General features: G+C 50.6%; 2 protein-coding genes across 2 annotated transcripts; one reads left to right on the forward strand and one right to left on the reverse strand.

The window, feature by feature from the left end:
- Nucleotides 1–15,601, reverse strand: LOC135241382 (ubiquitin carboxyl-terminal hydrolase 37-like). Its single transcript, XM_064311704.1, has 24 exons — nt 15,447–15,601; nt 13,721–13,981; nt 13,320–13,485; nt 13,062–13,162; nt 12,727–12,842; nt 11,346–11,423; nt 10,810–10,898; nt 10,489–10,573; nt 9,207–9,362; nt 8,904–9,035; nt 8,202–8,343; nt 7,129–7,310; nt 6,650–6,767; nt 6,460–6,539; nt 6,071–6,235; nt 5,924–5,977; nt 5,275–5,401; nt 4,715–4,931; nt 4,321–4,487; nt 3,883–3,943; nt 3,612–3,727; nt 3,013–3,082; nt 2,076–2,214; nt 1–1,466 (listed from the first exon to the last, which is right to left on the reverse strand). The coding sequence occupies exons 2-24, from the start codon at nt 13,892–13,894 to the stop codon at nt 1,385–1,387; spliced, it is 2,817 nt and encodes a 938-aa protein (XP_064167774.1). The 5' UTR covers nt 13,895–13,981; nt 15,447–15,601; the 3' UTR covers nt 1–1,384.
- A 99-nt stretch (nt 15,602–15,700) lies between these two features.
- Nucleotides 15,701–21,147, forward strand: LOC135241383 (CCR4-NOT transcription complex subunit 9). Its single transcript, XM_064311706.1, has 8 exons — nt 15,701–16,025; nt 17,063–17,242; nt 18,308–18,423; nt 19,031–19,140; nt 19,341–19,450; nt 20,080–20,178; nt 20,310–20,401; nt 20,575–21,147. Exons 1-8 carry the CDS (start codon nt 16,008–16,010, stop codon nt 20,741–20,743), a joined length of 894 nt encoding a protein of 297 aa, XP_064167776.1. The 5' UTR covers nt 15,701–16,007; the 3' UTR covers nt 20,744–21,147.

Consider the following 21,147-nt stretch of genomic DNA (forward strand, 5'->3'; position numbering starts at 1 on the left):
TTTTTCCCCAGGTTATTTTTATTTTAAAATGCGCTTTAGGAGTAAAATACTGGGTGCCTAGAAGGTAATGTAAGCTTAGCTTTCAACACCACCGAAAACTTTACATATCAAACACATACTTCACCAGTAGCGTTTCCATCTCTCAGCTCAATGCAAGCAGGGGGATCTGAACAGTCCAAGGACAGCGTTTTAGAATGTAAGAACAGCTAATAAAACTTCCCAAGATATGAATACTGGCCATGTTGTGTGGAAAGAATAATCTGACAGATTGCATTGTAAACACGGAAATCATTTTTTAAAAATAAATAGTTAAATCTTATAGGCCTTTTCAGCAAAGCCCAATTCAGGACAGCTTAATGTTTTCGTAAGAGGTTTCTAAGTTATATTCTGAGTTTTGAAGAATACATTCAAACCGAAATTTGGTTGTGTCACTCACAAAAGTAAAGCTCAGTAGAAAAAAGGAAAAAGGAAATCGCTAGTAGTGTACGCGGTTCAGACTGAGAGGCACGAGGCACTTCCAGTGAAAATCAAACGCAGGGAGTTACGAAATGCCCTCACCAACAGCCGGTTCGTTAGAGGTGGCGTATGCAACGTGAATAAAACATTTAAATGAGGAAGGGGGGAAAAAAAACATCAAAACATTCAAACTTCAGTCCTATAACAGCTCCAAAATGAAAACGCAAACCATTCATACCAAGCTCTACTGGACAAACTTAAAACAGGTAAAAGCCCACGGGCATGTAACCACCACAAAACAAAAATATTGCACCACTTTCATGAGGCTGCATATCGAAGAGCGAGAACCCGAATGTCACCTTACTCCCAACCGTTACGTACGCTCGTCCAAGGTACAAGAATACGCATTTCGTCAAATAGGATATGACCGATTAAAAAGTGTAAAGAAACGAGCTCAGGAGAACCGAGAGTATTTCTCACGTCGAGACGCCGCGGTCTCGATCTCTTAATTCCATTGCAATGCGGAGAAACATCGTATCAAAGTTTTATTTAACAAACAGAAGCGGAAAAAATGTACGATTGAAAAGTTCATGGCTAATTTAATTCCAGTTGAATGTAACACACCAGCTTAAAACAATACACGGCGCGAACTGTTAAAAGCTTTCAGTTCCGCTCGCGTATTTCATTTCACATAGGGTTTCTGGGACAGGGGGGTGAGCGGGGTCGAAAGTCGGCCTGCCGCAGGACTGCCGGCAGGGGTAGTAGCTCATGTGTTAGGACAAAGTGCTTGAAGTGAAGGGGGTGGAGGGGGGATGGTGGACGGTGATCAGTAGTACTGGAAAATGAGACAGATTTCACTTTTAACCCTGGAACTCTCCCCATGGCTTTCGGCGTGAAACGGTTTGTAGGGCGCGCGGGGGGGGGGATCTCAGAGAGGCTGCAGCACGGTCCGACCTGCCTCCCCAGACCCGCCCGTCCTCTCCAGTTCCGACAGCTCCTCAAACACGTCCCTGCAGACCACAAACGCAGAAACCAGTCATCCACACACACACACCAGAAACCTGTCATTCACACACACACACACACACACACCAGAAACCGGTCATTCACACACACACACACACACACCAGAAACCTGTCATTCACACACACATACACACACACCAGAAACCTGTCATTCACACACACACACACACCAGAAACCTGTCATTACACACACACACACACACCAGAAACCTGTCATCCACACACACACACACACACACACACACCAGAAACCTGTCAATCACACACACACACCAGAAACCTGTCATTCCATTCACACACACACACACACACCAGAAACTTGTCATCCACACACACACACACACACACACACAGAAACCAGACAATCAACACACACCACCAGAGAAAACCTGTCCTCCCTCGAACGTGCATTCCACACGCAACAGCACCACACACACACACAACGACACACAACACACACACAACAGTCACACCCACACCACACACCACACAAGCCACCACACACAGAACACACACACACACCAGAACTTTATCCACAACCACTACCAGCCCGCACAGGCTATCTAAGATAAACAGCCCTGGAGACGCGTCACTTGTGCATGTAGAAGAATATGTATCCGCTCCGGTCCCTCTCCCTCTGAACGGTGCATTCTTGAGTGCGCGACACGTCAAGGTCGTTGTAGGTCAGCCAGGACTGCTTCTTCATGTCATAGACATCACTGATATAATGACCTGTGGAAGACAGTCACTCCTGCGTTCACTTCCTGGGTACAACCCTTACGCAGGGTTCCCTGCACAGGTCACAGTGTATATATACCCTCTGTCCTGCGTTCACTTCCTGGGTACAGCCCTTACGCAGGGTTCCCTGCACAGGTCACAGTGTATATATACCCTCTGTCCTGCGTTCACTTCCTGGGTACAGCCCTTACGCAGGGTTCCCTGCACAGGTTACAGTGTATATATACCCTCTGTGAACAGCTGAAGGTGTACTGAAGCTACAGCGCGCCTCGCTCAATGGTACCGTGTGTGGGAACAGAGCCTGCACCCCTTTGGGTTACGAGCCAAGCCCAGCTAATTAACCACGAACGTTCAACTGCAAGGTACATGTTTACAGCCACTGGAGGAGTGACACTTTTACAGCCACTGGAGGAGTGACACTTTTACAGCCACTGGAGGAGTGACACTTTTACAGCCACTGGAGGAGTGACACTTTAACAGCCACTGGAGGAGTGGACACTTCAGCCCTGGAGAGACACTTTTACAGCCACTGGAGGAGTGACACTTTTACAGCCACTGGAGGAGTGACACTTTTACAGCCACTGGAGGAGTGACACTTTTACAGCCACTGGAGGAGTGACACTTTTACAGCCACTGGAGGAGTGACACTTTCACAGCCACTGGAGGAGTGACACTTTTACAGCCACTGGAGGAGTGACACTTTCACAGCCACTGGAGGAGTGACACTTTGACAGTCACTACAGCCGGTACGTTCCAGCGAGCGCAGCCGGTGAGGGAAAAGGCGGGTCTTACCGGATGAGGAGCTGCTGCCGATGTGGCTGACCACGCTGATGAGGCGGAAGGAGTTGGCGAGCTCGCCGCTCTGAGGAGAAACACGGAGGGAACGCGGTCACACTCGGTTCACGGTCGGCGCTCCCGCTGAAACATTTCATTTCATATTTCATACCTGAGCCCCTGTCTGAGCCAGGAAAACCCTGCAGGAATCAGGCTAGTGAATCAGGCTAGTGAAGCGTGTGAGAGCCTGCAGGAATCAGGCTAGTGAAGCGTGTGAGCGTCTGCAGGAATCAGGCTAGTGAAGCGATAGTGAGAACCTGCAGGAATCAGGCTAGTGAAGAGTGTGAGAGTCTGTAGGAATCAGGCTAGTGAAGTGTGTGAGAGTCTGTAGGAATCAGGCTAGTGAAGTGTGTGAGAGTCTGTAGGAATCAGGCTAGTGAAGTGTGTGAGTCTGCAGGAGTCAGGCTAGTGAAGCGAGTGAGAGCCTGCAGGAATCAGGCTAGTGAAGAGTGTGAGAGTCTGCAGGAATCAGGCTAGTGAAGAGTGTGAGAGCCTGCAGGAATCAGGCTAGTGAAGCGTGTGAGAGCGCGGGTTCGAGGCGCGAGGGAAGAGCTGACCTCTGCGTTTCTCCTCAGGTCCTCGGCCTCAGACTCGCTGTAGTCCATGTCCAGCACGTCCTCGTTCCCAGAGTCCTCGTCTGAGCACGGCAGCTCCGGCAAGGAGTTTGTGAACTCTGAAGAGGTCAAGCACAAGCGCACACACACACCCACACACCACACGCGATTGTTTCACTGTTTCATTCTAGCCTATGGTTTGTATCCCCTGTATCTCAAAAGAGGACTGAGGGGAGCTAAGTAAAAGGACTCGCTGCCCAAGTCTGTACAGTACCTTGCAAGCTGAGCTCTGTAGCCCTTTTGAGGTCGTCATCCTCTTTCATTTCCCTGGCTTCCTGCAGAACACACACACACACACACAGAGCGTCAGAACACACACACACACACCACACACACACACAGAGCGTCAGAACACACACACACACACCATACACACACAAACACACACACATACCACACACACACACACACAGAGCGTCAGAACACATACACACATACCACACACGCACAAACACACACACATACCACACGCACACACCACACACACAGCGTCAGAACACACACACACACACATACCACACATACACACACACCACACACACACGCGCACATACACACACGCAGATACACAGAACCCCAGCCTGGCTGTGCGGAGGTGTGTAAGCAGCGACCAGCGGTGGGCGGAGTTTCGGTGGTGGGCGGGGCTCTCTACCTGCTCCTGCAGGCTCTGGGCCAGGGCCTGCTGCAGCTCCTGCTCCTCCCGCTCCTGGTCCAGGCTGTACTGCTGCATCCAGTCCAGCTCCCCCTGCACCCCCTCGGGAGTCTGGTTCTCCTTGTTCTCATCCAGGTCCTTGGTCAGGTCCAGAGAGTCCAGCGCCTCTGCACACACAGAGCCGCTGGGCGTTAGCACCGCAGAGACCCGGGGGGGGGGGGGTGTCTCACAGAACAGGTTTACTGAGTTAGCCAGATAACTGTGCTGAGTAAAACCTGGAACAGCTTCAGTCCATGTTCCAGATTTGGAAGGGTTCCGGGTTTTACTCAGTAATCCTGCTTTGTGAAACAGGGCCCTGGTGTGTGTAACGTGCGTTTGGGGGGGTAGTGGGTACCCGCGGGGGGCTTGTCCGTCTCCAGCAGGTCCGTGTGGTGGCTGAGGTCCTGCGTGTCGGCGTCCCCGAACCCCGTGTCGGGGCTGCTGGTGGGCTCGTCGTCCGGGACCCCCGACAGCGCCGCCTCCTGCTGGCTCATCTCCAGGACGGCCGCCAGCATCTCGTCGTCGTTGATGACGTTGTCCTCGGGCTGCTCGGCCGGCAGGCTCCGCTGCACCTGGGGGGGGGGGGGTCAGGGGTCAGGGGTCAGCCTGCGCGTACGCCAACTCCAATGAGGGGCTGCCCACGCTCCTGCCCAGGGGTTCTTACCAAGATAAACTTATGCAAGTGGGGAAAACTGTCATTTCCACTGGATTATACCCTTTACAAACTCAAACCGCACCAGCTGTTTCAGTGCGTTTAAAAACAGGAAAATTCCAAAAGTGAAACGTGAAGCCCTGTATCAGTAAGACGGCACTCCCTCTCCCTCCCTCCCTCCCTGAGTGGCTGCTGAAGCTCTGTATCAGTAAGACGTGTCTCTCTCTCTCTCTCTCTCTCTCTCTCTCTCACTCTCTGCGCACCTTCTCCCCCCTCTCGTCCTCCGTCAGGCAGTCGCTGAGCCGGCGCTTGCGGGTCCTGCTGGGCTCCTCCTCGCTGTCCGAGTCCGGCAGAACAGCGCCGGGGCTCCCCGCTTTCAGGGGCCCTTTCCTGCGTAGTCACACACACACACACACACACCACACACACAGACAGACAGACACACACACAGACACACACACACACAGACACACACACACACAACACACACACACACACACACACACACCAACACACACACATACACACAGACACAGACGCACAGACACACACACACACACACAGACACACACACAGACACACACACAGACAGACACACAGACAGACACACAGACAGACACACACACAGACAGACACACACACAGACACACACACACACACACACACAGACACACAGACAGACACACACACAGACAGACACACACACAGACACACACACACACACACACACACAGACAGACAGACAGACACACACACAGACACACACAGACACACAGACACACAGACACACAGACACACACACACACACACACACACACACACACACACAGGCAGAGCGTCAGCGGGCGGACTGTGGGGCTATGCGGCGGACGGCGGGGCCGAAGCGGCTTCGGCGGGTTCGGCGGCACTAACCGTGAGGGCGGCGCCGAGGAGTTGAGAGACTGCGAGGTCTTGAGCGTGCGGGGCCTGGGAGGAGAGAGGGAGACAGGGCGGCGGGGTTTAGCGGCGCGTGGGGCAAAGGGGGGGCGGGGGGTGTGGCTCCGCTCCGGGGGTACCTACGTGGCGGCGTGCGGGCTCCAGCCCAGGCCGAGCGGGGGCCGCGTGGAGTCGGTGCAGTGGAACAGCAGGGTCAGGTATTTGGGTATGAGCACCTGCTGCCCCAGCTTACTGTTGAGGGACAGCTGGGCGTTGTAACTGTACCGCTTCAAATGGAGGATCAGCACTCTGCAGCGGGAGGGAAGAGAGACACACACCCAGGAGCTCAGTCAGTCCATCGAGCCCTCCAGACCATTTCTCGCAATGCAATCAAACCAGCTGCCATACGCAAGCAAACATGGGTGTACTAGTTTAGCATACTCTGAAATGAATTTAAATGCAACTGCGACACAGCAAGTAGGCTACGTCTGCCCAAGCAAAGCACATAACAATATAAAACAAATCATATTCACCTGGGGAGTTTACTGAACTTATGCGTCACAGTCGCCGACTTCCCGTTGCATTTCTCGCAGGAATACTCGATCTCCTCCATCTGTAAAATCCACAGGGCTTCGTCACCGCCATGCAGTCTAGACGCGGCGCAGCCTCAAGCGCGTCGCATTCTGCGCGTTCACTACATTACCCACGGGCCCCCAGTCCTACCCTGAAGAAGAGATCCAGGGAGTCCTGTATGGAGCGCAGGGGGCGGGTCTTCTTCCTCCGGGGCAGGTCGATGGAGAGGTCGTTGAACTGCTCGCGCTTGGTGACCACCTCTCCGCAATGGAGGGAACGACAAACGTTGACCGCGATGAAGGCGAGCAGGATGGCGGAGGGAGAGGGCGGGGCAGGAGTGGGAGGGCAGGAGGCGGGGCAGGATGGGGGGGGCTGGGGCAGGCAGGGCGAGGGGCGGGAGGGCGGGGCAGGGAGTGGCGGAGGCTGGGCAGGGTGTGGCAGGTAGGGAGGGGCGGGGCAGGGCAAAGCGTGGGTGGAGGGGCAGGGTGGGGAGAGGGCAGAGGGACGGGGCGAGGCAGAGCGTGTGGGTGGGGTGGGGTGTAGGCAGAGGGGCAGGGCGAGGTGTGGACGCAGGGGTTAGGTCGGGCAGGGCGGGGAGGGGAGGGGAGGGGCATCGGGCCGAAACTCACTCTTTGCAGCTGATGGTGTGCTGCACCTCCAGCTCCATGTTGGCCGCCACGGGGCAGGTGTAAATTCGGGAGGGGTCAGGCTCCTCCCCCGACCGCGAGCCCTGGGGCTCCTCCCACGACTCGCTCTTCCAGCACTTGTTCACCTTCTCCACGTCCTCCTTCAGCTGGTCCATGGCAGACTCGTGGCTCTACGAACTCTTACGCGGTCCCTCGCACAGCGGACCCATCTTTACAGCAGGTACCCAAACCAAAGCAGATCACATCAGACCACACGCGTACCCCGCTCGCAACGCGCGACCCATCTTTACCGCAGGTACCCAAACCAAACCAGCCAATCAGATCACAGCATCCTGCAACGCGACCCATCTTTACAGCAGGTACCCAAACTAAAACAGCCAATCAGATCACAGCATCCTGCAACGCGACCCATCTTTACCGCAGGTACCCAAACTAAACCAGCCAATCAGACCACAGCGTCCTGCAACGCGACCCATCTTTACAGCAGGTACCCAAACTAAACCAGCCAATCAGACCACAGCGTCCTGCAACGCGACCCATCTTTACGGCAGGTACCCAAACTAAAGCAGCCAATCAGACCACAGCGTCCTGCAACGCGACCCATCTTTACCGCAGGTACCCAAACTAAAGCAGCCAATCAGACCACAGCGTCCTGCAACGCGACCCATCTTTACGGCAGGTACCCAAACTAAAACAGCCATTCAGACCAGGGCTGCCCAACCCTGCTCCTGGAGGCCTACCATCCTGTGGGTTTTCACTTTAACCCTAATTCAACACACATGACTCTGGAAATTAGCAGCTCAACTCTCACTGCTGAATGAGGTGCGCTTTGTTAGGGCTGGAGTGAAAACCTACAGGGCAGCATATCTCCAGGAACAAGGTCGGGCAGCCACACCCGCGAAACTGTCCAAAGGCAGAGACGTTCCTGAAAACTCCTGCTTAGAGAGCCCATTCACTCACTGTTCAGCTGACAGAGAGGAATCTGCGAGTTCAGGGCTGAGCGGAGCAACGAGCAGACTGCGGAAGTGCGTGCGCGTGGGACAGGAAGCAGGAAGCGGGAAGGCGGGACGTACGTTCTGCATGTACCCGGAGAAGCGCTCCGCCGTGGAGGAGATGGCGCTCTTCACCCTCCTCAGCAGGTCCTTCTTCATCTCCGGGCTGCACGTGTCCTTCTTGGCCAGCAGGTGGGCAAATCGCCTGCACACAGAGCAAGGAGGGGGATGAGGGGGCAGGGCTTACAGGAAGCACATGTGCAGAAACGTTGGGGGAGGGGCTTACAGGACGCACATGTGCAGAAAGTTTGGGGGAGGGGCTTATAGGACGCACATGTCCAGAAAGGTTGGGGGAGGGGCTTATAGGACGCATATACCCAGAAAGGTGGGGGTGGGGCTTACAGGACGCACATGTGCAGAAAGGTTGGGGGAGTGGCCTATAGGACGCACATGTCCAGAAAGGTTGGGGAGGGGCTTATAGGACGCATATACCCAGAAAGGTGGGGTGGGGCTTACAGGACGCACATGTGCAGAAAGTTTGGGGGGGGCTTATAGGACGCACATGTCCAGAAAGGTTGGGGGAGGGGTATAGACGCATAACCAGAAAGGTGGGGTGTTACAGGATCACTGCAGAAAGTTGGGGAGTGGCCTACAGGACGCATAGGTGCAGAGACGATCCCTCAGCCAGGCTCAGGGAGGAAGGAGGTGCTAAGAACAGGAAATAAGTACTAAACTCAACAGGAAATAGTGGTGAGGCCGTGGTACCTGAGCAGGGCGTTTGCCGGAACCTTCTTCCAGGGGATGCCCTGCTTGAGCAGGTCGTTGGAGAAGGACTGCAGGCTGAAGAGGGATTGGAGGATGGCATTCATGTAGCACGTGTTTCCCAAGTTGGAGAATCTGCAGCAGAAACACTGTGCTCATCAGCCAAGATAACCACAAAAGCCAAGATAACCACACAATCACGTACTAATAAAACACAAGCACCTCACAGCCTAGATAACCACACAATCACTCATCATTAATAAAATGAAGTCCCACAGGCAGAGCCCGGAGCTCTCTCCCTCTTACCCCTGCAGTGGAGGCTGTGTGGGGGTCAGAGAGGATGGCCTGGGCTTGTTCCACCCGCTGTAGTCCGAACTGGACCGCACTTTCTTAAAGGGCGTAGAGTGACCCGGAAACAGCAGGCTCCTTTTCGATGATGGTGACTGGCTTGTAGTGGTTGGCCTTGAATATTCAAAAAAGGAGATCAAATAAATTGAGTAATTTGTGCCAGTACAGATCAAGTGACCAACGTTTTATGTTCATACTGCAATAGCAAGGAATTTGTATAGAAACTTAGATACAAATCTCAGAGTTAGGTTAAAGGTAGGCTAATGCTTCACTGAAAAGGAAATGGAGCCTATTGTTTGGAAAATATTCAGATGAGAAATAGTGTTTCAGTTATTTGTTTAACTGCTCTGTGTGTAGGAGGAGTGGCTCAGTGTGTATGAGGAGTGGCTCAGTGCGTAGGAGGAGTGGCTCAGTGCGTAGGAGGAGTGGCTCAGTGCGTAGGAGGAGTGGCTCAGTGCGTAGGAGGAGTGGCTCAGTGTGTAGGAGGAGTGGCTCAGTGCGTAGGAGAAGTGGCTCAGTGCGTAGGAGGAGTGGCTCAGTGCGTAGGAGGAGCGGCTCAGTGCGTAGGAGGAGTGGGTCAGTGTGTAGGAGTGGCTCAGTGTGTAGGAGGAGTGGCTCAGTGCGTAGGAGGAGTGGGTCAGTGCGTAGGAGTGGGTCAGTGTGTAGGAGTGGGTCAGTGCATAGGAGGAGTGGGTCAGTGTGTAGGAGTGGGTCAGTGCGTAGGAGGAGTGGGTCAGTGCGTAGGAGGAGTGGCTCAGTGTGTAGGAGTGGCTCAGTGTGTAGGAGTGGCTCAGTGTGTAGGAGGAGTGGCTCAGTGCGTAGGAGGAGTGGGTCAGTGTGTAGGAGTGGCTCAGTGTGTAGGAGGAGTGGCTCAGTGCGTAGGAGGAGTGGCTCAGTGCGTAGGAGGAGTGGGTCAGTGCGTAGGAGGAGTGGCTCAGTGCGTAGGAGGAGTGGGTCAGTGTGTAGGAGGAGTGGGTCAGTGCGTAGGAGGAGTGGGTCAGTGTGTAGGAGGAGTGGCTCAGTGCGTAGGAGGAGTGGGTCAGTGTGTAGGAGTGGCTCAGTGTGTAGGAGGAGTGGCTCAGTGCGTAGGAGGAGTGGGTCAGTGTGTAGGAGGAGTGGCTCAGTGCGTAGGAGGAGTGGGTCAGTGTGTAGGAGTGGCTCAGTGTGTAGGAGGAGTGGCTCAGTGCGTAGGAGGAGTGGGTCAGTGCGTAGGAGGAGTGGCTCAGTGTGCAGCACCCACCTGTCCAGGAAGGAGTGGCTCTGTGTGTAGTCTTTAGTCCCTGATCTGCTGCTGTAGAATGAGGAAGGCTGGAGTGGCGCAGGGCCTGATTGACAGGAGAAGAAAGATCACAGAAAGTATTACATCAAGCCTCGCTTGATCCCAACACCACATCACAATGATCAGTGGCACTTAACGACAGAACACAGCCCCATATTATACACCACGCGGTGTGTTTACACACAACCAGTGCCACGGTCAGCGGATTGTTCGGTTGCCATATAGAGGAAGAGTTACACGCCATGGGGATTTTTTTAAAAGGGCTAAATCAGCAGCACGAACCTGAGCTCCTGTTCTCCTCAGACTGCTTCAGCTTCTCCTTAAAGCTGAGCAGAAACTTCCTGGACGGGTCGGAGGTGGCCTTGTTATTGCTGCAGCGGGAATCAAACACTTCACAAATATTCTGCGGCACGAAACACAACCAACTGACAACTGGAGCCACGTATCTACACAATCATCTGCACAATAAATACTCCCCCAAAATAAGACGACAGAAAAGCACAAAAGAACCTGATCTAAGTGAAGCAGACGGGTTCTAAAGTGGAAAAGAAGACATAGCCACACAAAACAGTAGAGTATTTTTAAGTACTCAATGAAAGTGCAAATTAAAAATCCAGTACTTAAGGCACCCGGATTAAAATGACTAGCATGACCTTAGTCACAGTGGCATGCATAGCAGAAGACATTTTGTTAAAAAGCACAGACTACAGCATTGTGTAAAGGGAATCAAACTAAAGCAGAGCAATGGGCTCTCTTTCCGAGGTCTTAGACCCAGCCGAAGGATGGTGTGATGGGTAGGGTGGGGTGGGGGGGTTTACCTGGAGGAGTCGTTCTCCTTGGGGTAATCCTCGCTCAGATCAGTCTCTGAGGCGATCAGTCTCTTCCTTTTCTCACTCCTGTGGGACATGCCAAATGAGGATCAGCCACAAGCGTGCTCACAGTTTACTACCATTCAGAAATATGACTGTTTCCCCCTCACACGAGCATGCTCACAGTTTACTACCATTCACAAATATGAACACACACACCCCAGAGCGCTGGACAGGCATACCTGACCGTATGAACACACACACCCCAGAGCGTTGGACAGGCATACCTGACCGTATGAACAGACACACCCCAGAGCGCTGGGCACAGGCATACCTGACCGTATGAACAGACACACCCCAGAGCGCTGGGCACAGGCATACCTGACCGTATGAACACACACACCCCAGAGCGCTGGACAGGCATACCTGACCGTATGAACAGACACACCCCAGAGCGCTGGGCACAGGCATACCTGACCGTATGAACAGACACACCCCAGAGCGCTGGACAGGCATACCTGACCGTATGAACACACACACCCCAGAGCGCTGGCACAGGCATACCTGACCGTATGAACAGACACACCCCAGAGCGCTGGACAGGCATACCTGACCGTATGAACACACACACCCCAGAGCGCTGGACAGGCATACCTGACCGTATGAACACACACACCCCAGAGCGCTGGACAGGCATACCTGACCGTATGAACACACACCCCCCAGAGCGCTGGACAGGCATACCTGACCGTATGAACACACACACCCCAGAGCGCTGGGCACAGGCATACCTGACCGTATGAACACACACACCCCAGAGCGTTGGACAGGCATACCTGACCGTATGAACACACACACCCCAGAGCGCTGGACAGGCATACCTGACCGTATGAACACACACACCCCAGAGCGTTAGACAGGCATACCTGACCGTATGAACACACACACCCCAGAGCGCTGGGCACAGGCATACCTGACCGTATGAACACACACACCCCAGAGCGCTGGGCACAGGCACACCTGACCGTATGAACACACACCCCCCAGAGTGCTGGGCACAGGCATACCTGACCGTATGAACACACACCCCCCAGAGCGCTGGGCACAGGCATACCTGACCGTATGAACACACACCCCCCAGAGCGCTGGACAGGCATACCTGACCGTATGAACACACACACCCCAGAGCGTTGGACAGGCATACCTGAACGTATGAACACACACACCCCAGAGCGCTGGGCACAGGCATACCTGACCGTATGAACACACACACCCCAAAGCGCTGGACAGGCATACCTGACCGTATGAACACACACACCCCAGAGCGCTGGGCACAGGCATACCTGACCGTATGAACACACACACCCCAGAGCGCTGGCGATGCCCGTACCTGTTCTCAGACAGCCCGCTCCGGAGGGGTGTGGAGGCGACTCTGCTGGGACTACCCAGGGGCTTGCGAGGGGTGGAGTCTTCTCGGTTGTCCAAACTCGCTCTTCTCGACACCGTCTAGGAGAAACAGACATTTTGTCTTCTTAAAACTCATGAACTTTCACCTAATGACTTAATTCATCAAAACCAGATTAATAAAATAACAAGTTAAGTATCACTAATATTTTAATGTACCTCATAGAACAGGTTAACTGGCTGCATCAGGGCAAGCACCAATGCACTTTGGGGAAAAAAGCCTCATGCAGTAACCTGAGAAAAGCATTAACTGAAGTTCACCTGTCTCTCCACGGAGGGCAAGAGCTGGCTGGAGTCATTCTTTATTGGCCGGGTCCCGAGCACGCCCCCCAGACTCACACCGCCTTGCGTCGTCTTCAGGACTAGAATAATAAAACACAGTCTCGTATTCACTTCACTCCACACCGCCAGGCCAAGAAAAGCTCACAAAAGGCCTAACTGCTCAATTTCCACCTCAGTGGAAAATAACTTTTCCAAAAACGCTTCAGGGATTTTAACATTTTAAAGCATGGCCCATACCCGTTGGTTTGCCTTGTTTCAGCTTATCCAGGTACTCCTTCATTTTTTGGGCCAGATGGACTGGCACACGATCAAAGGTCACCACGCTGGAGTCCTTCAGCGACACCACTATTCTCACTGGACTCTGCATGGGACCGAGTACCACGTTCTTCACATTTTGGTTTAGCTGGGGGACAAAGAGGAACAAATAAGCTGGCAAATTCCCCCGCACAAATCCTACAGATGCACCCCCCCCCCAGAACATGCCAAACGCACGCATTTTCATACGCGCGCACAGTCGTCAAGCATAACAAGAGCGTGTTGACCAAGCTGCCGTCTACGTGGTGATGCAAAGTAACTGTGCGCTTCAAGGGCGGCGCAGAGGCGTCAAACGAGAACCTATGCAAATAATTTCACGGCACCTGAAAGACTTTAGGAGCTCCGCCGCTGCTGAACTTCAGACACAGGTTGACTTTGCTGTCCTTCTCCTGGATCTCGAAGCCGCCTTCTTTCCACCTGGTCGTCCCCAGTTCGGAATTGTAAATCCGAATGCGGACGGCGCCGCTGGTGGAGAGCTTCAGCACCGAGGCGGACATGAGTGGTCGTCAGAAAGGGGGCACTGACAGCGTTCTCCTTGACAGGACAGTTTCAGTCCACAAACTGCAGCGTGCAGAACACAAACCCTGACCACACAAGAACAAGGAGGGAAAAATTAAGATTACATCCTCGTCAACGAAGTACAGTCACGTTGTTGCTCTTGTTATTATTATTCTAATGAAAACACGTGACCGTTTTAAAACTCCCACACCTCTTAAATCGGACGACAGGGCCCAATGTATTTCAGAAACAGCCCGTCTAAAAAGCAGAAAGTTACTGTATTAATTACTGCATGTCAACTGGTTAGGTAACTTGCCAGCTAAACAGTCAACTGTTCCCGGGTGGGTTAGAAGTGCATATGTCCGTACTGAGTCAGGAACGACCCGTAAAACTCCACTCTGCGAACTAGCTACACGCTTAGGCGCTTATACTGAACTGAACAATAGGTCGTATTGTCCGTGTACAGAATTAGCCATCATTAGCGAACCACGAGAGTTATTTGAGAAAATAACGCCATCAACCAAACCACAACACAGAAACCACTTGGACACACCATCAGCTTGATTTTGCATAGCGCAGTAGTTATTTTGATAGCTTGCTAATAAACACCGCACCAGTAACTGTGGGACAAATTGCAGGCAGCTAGCGAGCTGTTTTGCAAGTAAACCAAATGAACAAGCAACCCCCCCTCCCCCCCAAAACAACAACAAATAATGAGCTAACGTTAGCTGGGTAGCATCGCACATAAACTTTAAACTTGGTAACGAAATTTAAGATACTCCACTAACTCGGACAGCGACTTCAGCCAAGTTAACTAGGTTTCACAATATCTCACCAAGAATCGAAAAAAAACTACATATATAAATGAAGCTTAGTTAACGTAGGCAACTGGCTACCGGCTGATGAACTAGAAGCGATCTGTCTTACGGCAGCTAGCGCAAGGTAACTACCTTGCTCGGCAGCCGGCCATACTTGACGACTAGCTAGTTCAAGCTAAATGTTACGGAATGCAAAAACACAGTCAGCTAACGGAACAGACGCGACTAGAGGACATCTGATTCATTTAAAATACTTGGTGACTTGCTAACGTTAACTAGCGAGCTGAGCTAGATAATTAGCACACTGAAGTTAGCGGACTAGCCAGTTAGCGTAGCTCTGACTGGCGGAGTATCGTCAGCTCCAGAGGGAACCGGTTAGCAAGTAAGCTAACGTTACGCTAGCTAGAAAATGTTAGCTAGCAATGAGTTTCTCGTCACTTTCTCGGAATCACGGCAATATGTGCGACACAGAGGACAAAACTGGTTTCTGTCAAATTATTCACTTAACTTCACAGCGATTTAACTCGTTAGTCATCACCATCTTCCTCGCACTTTCACCCAGCGTGTTAGCTCCGAGTCAAGCTAACTAGCCAGCTAGCTAATTAGTCGGCATTAGCTTACACTAGCTAGCAAGCTAACGTTATGACACCAAGGCCAGAAATAATTGCGAGCGACTGTCTGTCATCAAGGGGAATATAAGGCTCCCGCTACTAAATAAATAAAAATGACTCACTTGCGAGTTAAGTCCGTTTTATCCTACTTTTAAATAGGAATAACTTCCTTATTATTCCCAAAGAAATCCTGATGTCCCAGTTGCCGGCACGCGGCGTCCGTCTTATTATTGCTGTTGACAGCGTAGCGCGCGACGGAGCAGCGCTGCGCTGGATGATGGCGGGAACGAGGGACCAAAACACAAAAAATTACGCATGTTATCGCGAGATATTAGCCGCACAGGCATCAGTTTTTAGCAGGCGCTGCGCAGTAGGTTGTCTGATATTTATGTCCTCTTGTACCGGTTCTTTTTGCTCATCGACTGTAAAATTGAGTGCATATATTCTGTACGGGTTTCTAAGTTGATGCATCCATTTAAGAAAAAGCATTAGTGGGTCTGTGAAGCCCCAGATCCAAACTGCGCGGGGTTAGGGTTGAAAGGTCGCGTTTCCGGCCTTCGGCTGCAGTTGCTCTCTCTGCTTTTGAGACAGAGAGTATTTTTCATATTAAACATTTGTAGTAAAACCGATTTAAAATAGGTACTCAACAGCCCCCGGGAGACCATATCCAGGCGCTGCAGAGAATGCTGGCTACAGGAGCAGTAAGATCATTTTATTGATTTGTCTGAAGCGAATGCCACTTGATAAATTGCTAGCTAGCTAACCAGTTAGCTAACAACAAGCTAGGCCTCAAAATGAACGTAACTGTGAATACAGCTCCTTCCATTACTTCGATTATCTCATATTGAGATGGCTTAAATCCCTAAAATATGCATATAGATAGTTTATTAAGTACAATTTCCTACTGCTCTATAAATGCATTGTATTTTTATAATTTTTTCAGTGTTATTTTATTTCAATGCCAACGATGTGGAGCTACCTAACGTTACAGTTTAACAATTAATTTAACCGGCGGAGTATATTGATGTGGTTAACTTGCTAGATTTTAGCATTTAAATATTAATTATCGGCTAGCTAACAGACGTATGTTCACATTACATGTGGTTGTTGTGACTAGGTAAACCGCTATTACAGTGCGTGCAAAGACGTATGTACAGAGTAAACAATGATGTGTGACAGCGTCAGAGACTCTTACGTCCTTAGTTCGTTGCGCGTGTCTAGGCTTTACCCAAAAGTAGAGTGGTGAAGTTACTATAATCCAGCCTTATTCGCACCTGCTTTTGGCCTTCTTAGGCAAAATATGCTGCATATTTTGTCAGTGCAGTTTTCATCTACGACCTACCTACCTACCTATGACTTAAGTGGAATTAAGATGAAAATACATTTGTTGTATGCGGCGCACGCACTGCACATGTTAAGCAAGGCCAAATCTTAAGTCGATTCGTTGACATTAAAAGGACCATGCATGAGACTGTGAATCACTTAAGGGAATGAACTCAACTTGATAAAAGATGGCATCACTCTTTAAATATCAAGTTTACCAGTTAAATATATGTGGCTGACATTTTAATTTAAGCTGAAAAAGAGTTTAGGTTATTGTTAGCATAATTCATGTTAGTTATTTACATTCTCTAATCTGAATACCTTAAAAAAATAAGCAATGAAGTGACTTTTTGGGACTTGCGTCAGGATTACCCACGTCAGAATGTTTGTTCGTCGCGTGTGTTGCGTATTGCAGGCTGTAACCACGGCACTGGCGCAAGTGGATAGGGAAAAGATCTATCAGTGGATCAACGAGCTCTCCAGCCCGGAGACTCGGGAGAATGCCCTACTGGAGCTCAGTAAGAAACGGGAGTCCGTGCCCGACCTGGCGCCCATGCTGTGGCACTCCTGTGGCACCATCGCCGCTCTCCTGCAGGTGGGTTCCGACAGCGCTAACACTGTTTAGCGACCGCGGGCACAGAAACGACGCACTTAAAGCAAAGCAGTTACAGCCGTTCCGCGGTTATTTCGTGAAGCAGGATTACTGAGTTAGCTGGATAACTGCGGTAAGTAAAACCTGGAACAACTGTTTTTACTTCAGTCCATGTTCCAGTTTTTGGGGGGGGGTTCTGGGTTATACTCAATGCAGTTATCCGACTAACTCTATAATCTTTCTTTGTGAAATACCCTCGCTCCAGGTATTTCAAGGTACATTCCTGCCATTATAGGTGACTGGGGACCGCTGTGTATGCTGGTTTTTCTTACAGCCGATCTCTTGTTCAGTTAAGGATTTTTTCCTGAGGACAATGCAGGTCTGGGTCATTAGCGTTAGCTTTGAATTCTTAATTATCTACCAAGTGGCTAGTTTTATTGGCCATGTGTCCACACTTTCGCCAGTTAGGGGCCTGTCGATTCGATTTCGACTTTGCTTTGATCAGTTGATTTTCTTATTGTAATCTTCACCTTTTTATGTAATCATTTGCAATATAGACTATAGAACAATAAGCACAATGTGAATATGAGGCTTTTATTATTTCTTCCTGGCATACATTGCTTTTTCTGATATAATGTGGTCTCAGTTGGAAAACAATCCCTCAAATCATGAAATTGGCAGCTTGTTAGAATTCTCTGTTTGCAATTGTGGTTGGAAGGAAAACCAGCATACACAGGGGTCCTCTAGACCAAGTCTGAGAGCCATTAGTGTATGGCGTTCATAAACTTCTCTTCAAACCTGGATTGGTCCTGATTGCTGTGCATCTGTAGCAATATATCCATCCCTTAGTATTGAGCTTCAGTTCCAGACACCGCAGTTACCAACTTTCAAACGTGTAAATGTTTGCGTTATAATTGTTAGAATTTATTGTAAATAATTGTCATTAACTTGCACTCACTGGAGCCTGGTTTATCAGAAAGAGGTTTTCTTCTTTAAACTTGCTGAGTCCTATCATTATTGAAGACTCATTGTATAAATGTTAATATAGCCGTCATGTTTTTTTAACAGGAAATTGTCAACATATATCCATCCATCAATCCGCCGACCCTGACGGCGCACCAGTCCAACAGGGTGTGCAACGCTCTGGCCCTGCTGCAGTGTGTGGCCTCCCACCCAGAGACCAGGTGCCTCTCTCCCCCATCTTCTGTTTAATCGGGAAAAGGCTGGCTTTAGAAATTCACTCAGTCATTGCCCATCTCACTCAGTCATTGCCTATCTCCCGCTGTGATCTGAAGACTCATCTCTTCAGACTATACCTGGACTAACTATCACCACTCTGCGCGCAGGGCACTCCCAATCTGGGATTATTTGTATCACTTAAATCCCCCTCTTTCTTGATACCCATGTACCTCCGTCACCACTTTCATGTTACATGTACATCTATCCAGAACTTATTGTACTTTGTATCATTATCTTGATGTCATAGCTTGTCATGCCCCCAAGTTTGACTTAGCATAGGTTAGGTCAGAGATTAACGTGTACTGTGTGAACTGGACTTAATGTGTTCATGGCTTTGAATAGCTGTCTCATAATGAGTATTGTACCGTATCGGACCTGTATTTTGTAGTTGTTCCAATGACCTTCGGTATGCACTTATTGTATATCACTGTGGATAAGTGCGTTGGCCAAGTAAATACATTACATTTTCATTACATTATAATGAAATTTCAGCGGTGCGGTGCCTGAGAAGAAGTCTGACGCGTTCTTGGTTTTTGACTCTGTTTCTTCCAGGTCTGCGTTTCTGGCCGCTCACATCCCGCTCTTCCTGTACCCCTTCCTGCACACCGTCAGCAAGACCCGCCCCTTTGAATACCTGAGGCTCACTAGCTTAGGAGTGATAGGTACCCCCATCTTTAATGTTTCTCCTGGTTCTGGTTGTCTCGTGGAACTTCAATGCAGAAATACGCATGAGTGTGCATGACTGCTAATTGTAATTTGATTGCTGCATGTAATTGGAAATCATTGGTAAAGAGCAGTCTGTTTTCAGTGTTTTTGTTGTCAGTAATTTTAAACGTCTTGCATTTTTGACTTCTTTCTGTAGGGGCACTAGTCAAAACAGATGAACAGGAAGTCATAAATTTCTTGCTGACGACAGAAATCATTCCCCTGTGCCTCCGCATAATGGAGTCTGGTAGTGAGCTTTCCAAAACGGTGAGCACCCTTAGCTTCTCCTGTGTTTGCCTCTGTCCCAACACCATCCCAGTGCTGTCCACATCTGTCCCAACACCATCCCAGTGCTGTCCACATCTGTCCCAACCCCATCCCAGTGCTGTCCACATCTGTCCCAACACCATCCCAGTGCTGTCCACATCTGTCCCAACACCATCCCAGTGCTGTCCACATCTGTCCCAAAACCATGCCGGTGCCTCCATATCTGTCCCAAAACCATCCCAGTGCTGTCCACATCTGTCCCAACGGCATCACAGTGCTGTCCACATCTGTCCCGACACCATCCCAATACTGTCCATATCTGCACCTTCTGTCAAAAATTTACTGCAAATTGTGACAAGAAAGGGAGAAATACACCCTGATTAACAGGATATGGATCACCGGACAATAATTATGCTAAAGGAGGTTGGATGCCTACATGCTCTCCACCATGCATGTAGTTATAGACCTCAAACTGGAGTCATCATTTGCATTGTTGCTTTTTTTTGAGAGTGAACACATTAAAGATATTTATTTAAAATGTTGGTGATTTCACAGTTCAATGCACATTTTCTGTCGGACACAACGGCTTGTTCCTTTCCTTTTCATGCTATCTCTCTGTGTCTTTGCAGGTTGCTACATTTATTCTACAGAAAATCCTCCTGGATGACACAGGGTTGGCCTACATATGCCAGACCTACGAGCGATTTTCTCATGTGGCAATGATACTCGTAAGCTTTTCTGTTAATTGCCTTGTGCTCTCATTTGAAGCTGTGTGCGTGCGCGTGTGCGTGTTGGTGCGGGTGTGTGTGTCATATGTAGATATATGCAGATATATGCTAATATCCCTTCTTGTTTACAGGGTAAAATGGTCCTGCAGCTGTCTAAAGAACCCTCGGCTCGCCTCCTGAAGCACGTCGTCCGCTGTTACCTCCGTCTCTCTGACAACCCAAGGTATTAAAAAAAGCCCGCTGTAGATTTAGCCTCCCTGTTTTTACCCTGAACTTCCTCCAGGGGGAGCCGTGCGCCGCCTTGCGCGCGGCAGGCCTGCGGCTTGGCAGCGCAGGGCGAGGTGTCGGAGGCGAATGTGCCGGAGTAACGTTCGGGCCCCTGTCTCCTCCTCCCAGAGCCCGAGAAGCCCTGCGCCAGTGCCTGCCCGACCAGCTGAAGGACACCACCTTCGCCCAGGTGCTGAAGGACGACACCACCACCAAGCGCTGGCTGGCACAGCTGGTGAAGAACCTGCAGGAGGGCCAGGTGACGGACCCCAGGGGCATCCCCCTGCCCCCGCAGTAGCGTTACCGCCCCCCATCTCCCTGCTGCGGGCGCACAGGGCCTGAGGGGCTCGATTTAAGGACAGGAAGAGGAAGGGGCTGGGGGGAAGGAAAAAAAAACCACCTGCGGCCACTTCCGAAGTCCTCCTTAAGACTGTCACGACAAAAAGGTGCTTTTAGGATTTTGTCCACGAGCCAAGACCCGAGGGCAAAGCGCGTGGGCTTTTCGTTGAGGTTCTTTCCGACCCATTTACCGCTTCCCTTCAGTACGGTCACCACTCTGTTTGTTTTTTTAGGCAAAACAGATCTTCAGTTGCAGTTTCTATTGGACCTCCACCCTGATTTTACATTTTACAACAATTATCTTGTTTTTGTTCTGTTACCTACTGTAAAAATACTGTACAATAAACTGCCACTTTTTGAAAA

This window comes from Anguilla rostrata, chromosome 15, assembly GCF_018555375.3.
Source record: "Anguilla rostrata isolate EN2019 chromosome 15, ASM1855537v3, whole genome shotgun sequence".
Lineage (NCBI taxonomy): Eukaryota > Metazoa > Chordata > Actinopteri > Anguilliformes > Anguillidae > Anguilla > Anguilla rostrata.

What these genes read in the sequence shown, in the direction of transcription:
- LOC135241382 (XM_064311704.1), bottom strand. Translation starts at nt 13,894, where the DNA reads ATGTCCGCCTCGGTGCTGAAGCTCTCCACCAGCGGCGCCGTCCGCATT. An exon ending in AGCCACTCCTTCCTGGACAG is followed by an intron (nt 9,363 to 10,488) that starts GTGGGTGCTGCA and finishes TGAATATTCAAG; the next exon opens with GCCAACCACTACAAGCCAGT. An exon ending in ACGTACGTCCCGCCTTCCCG is followed by an intron (nt 7,311 to 8,201) that starts CTTCCTGCTTCC and finishes TCGTAGAGCCAC; the next exon opens with GAGTCTGCCATGGACCAGCT.
- LOC135241383 (XM_064311706.1), top strand. An exon ending in CACTAGCTTAGGAGTGATAG is followed by an intron (nt 19,141 to 19,340) that starts GTACCCCCATCT and finishes TTCTTTCTGTAG; the next exon opens with GGGCACTAGTCAAAACAGAT. An exon ending in CTCATGTGGCAATGATACTC is followed by an intron (nt 20,179 to 20,309) that starts GTAAGCTTTTCT and finishes TCTTGTTTACAG; the next exon opens with GGTAAAATGGTCCTGCAGCT.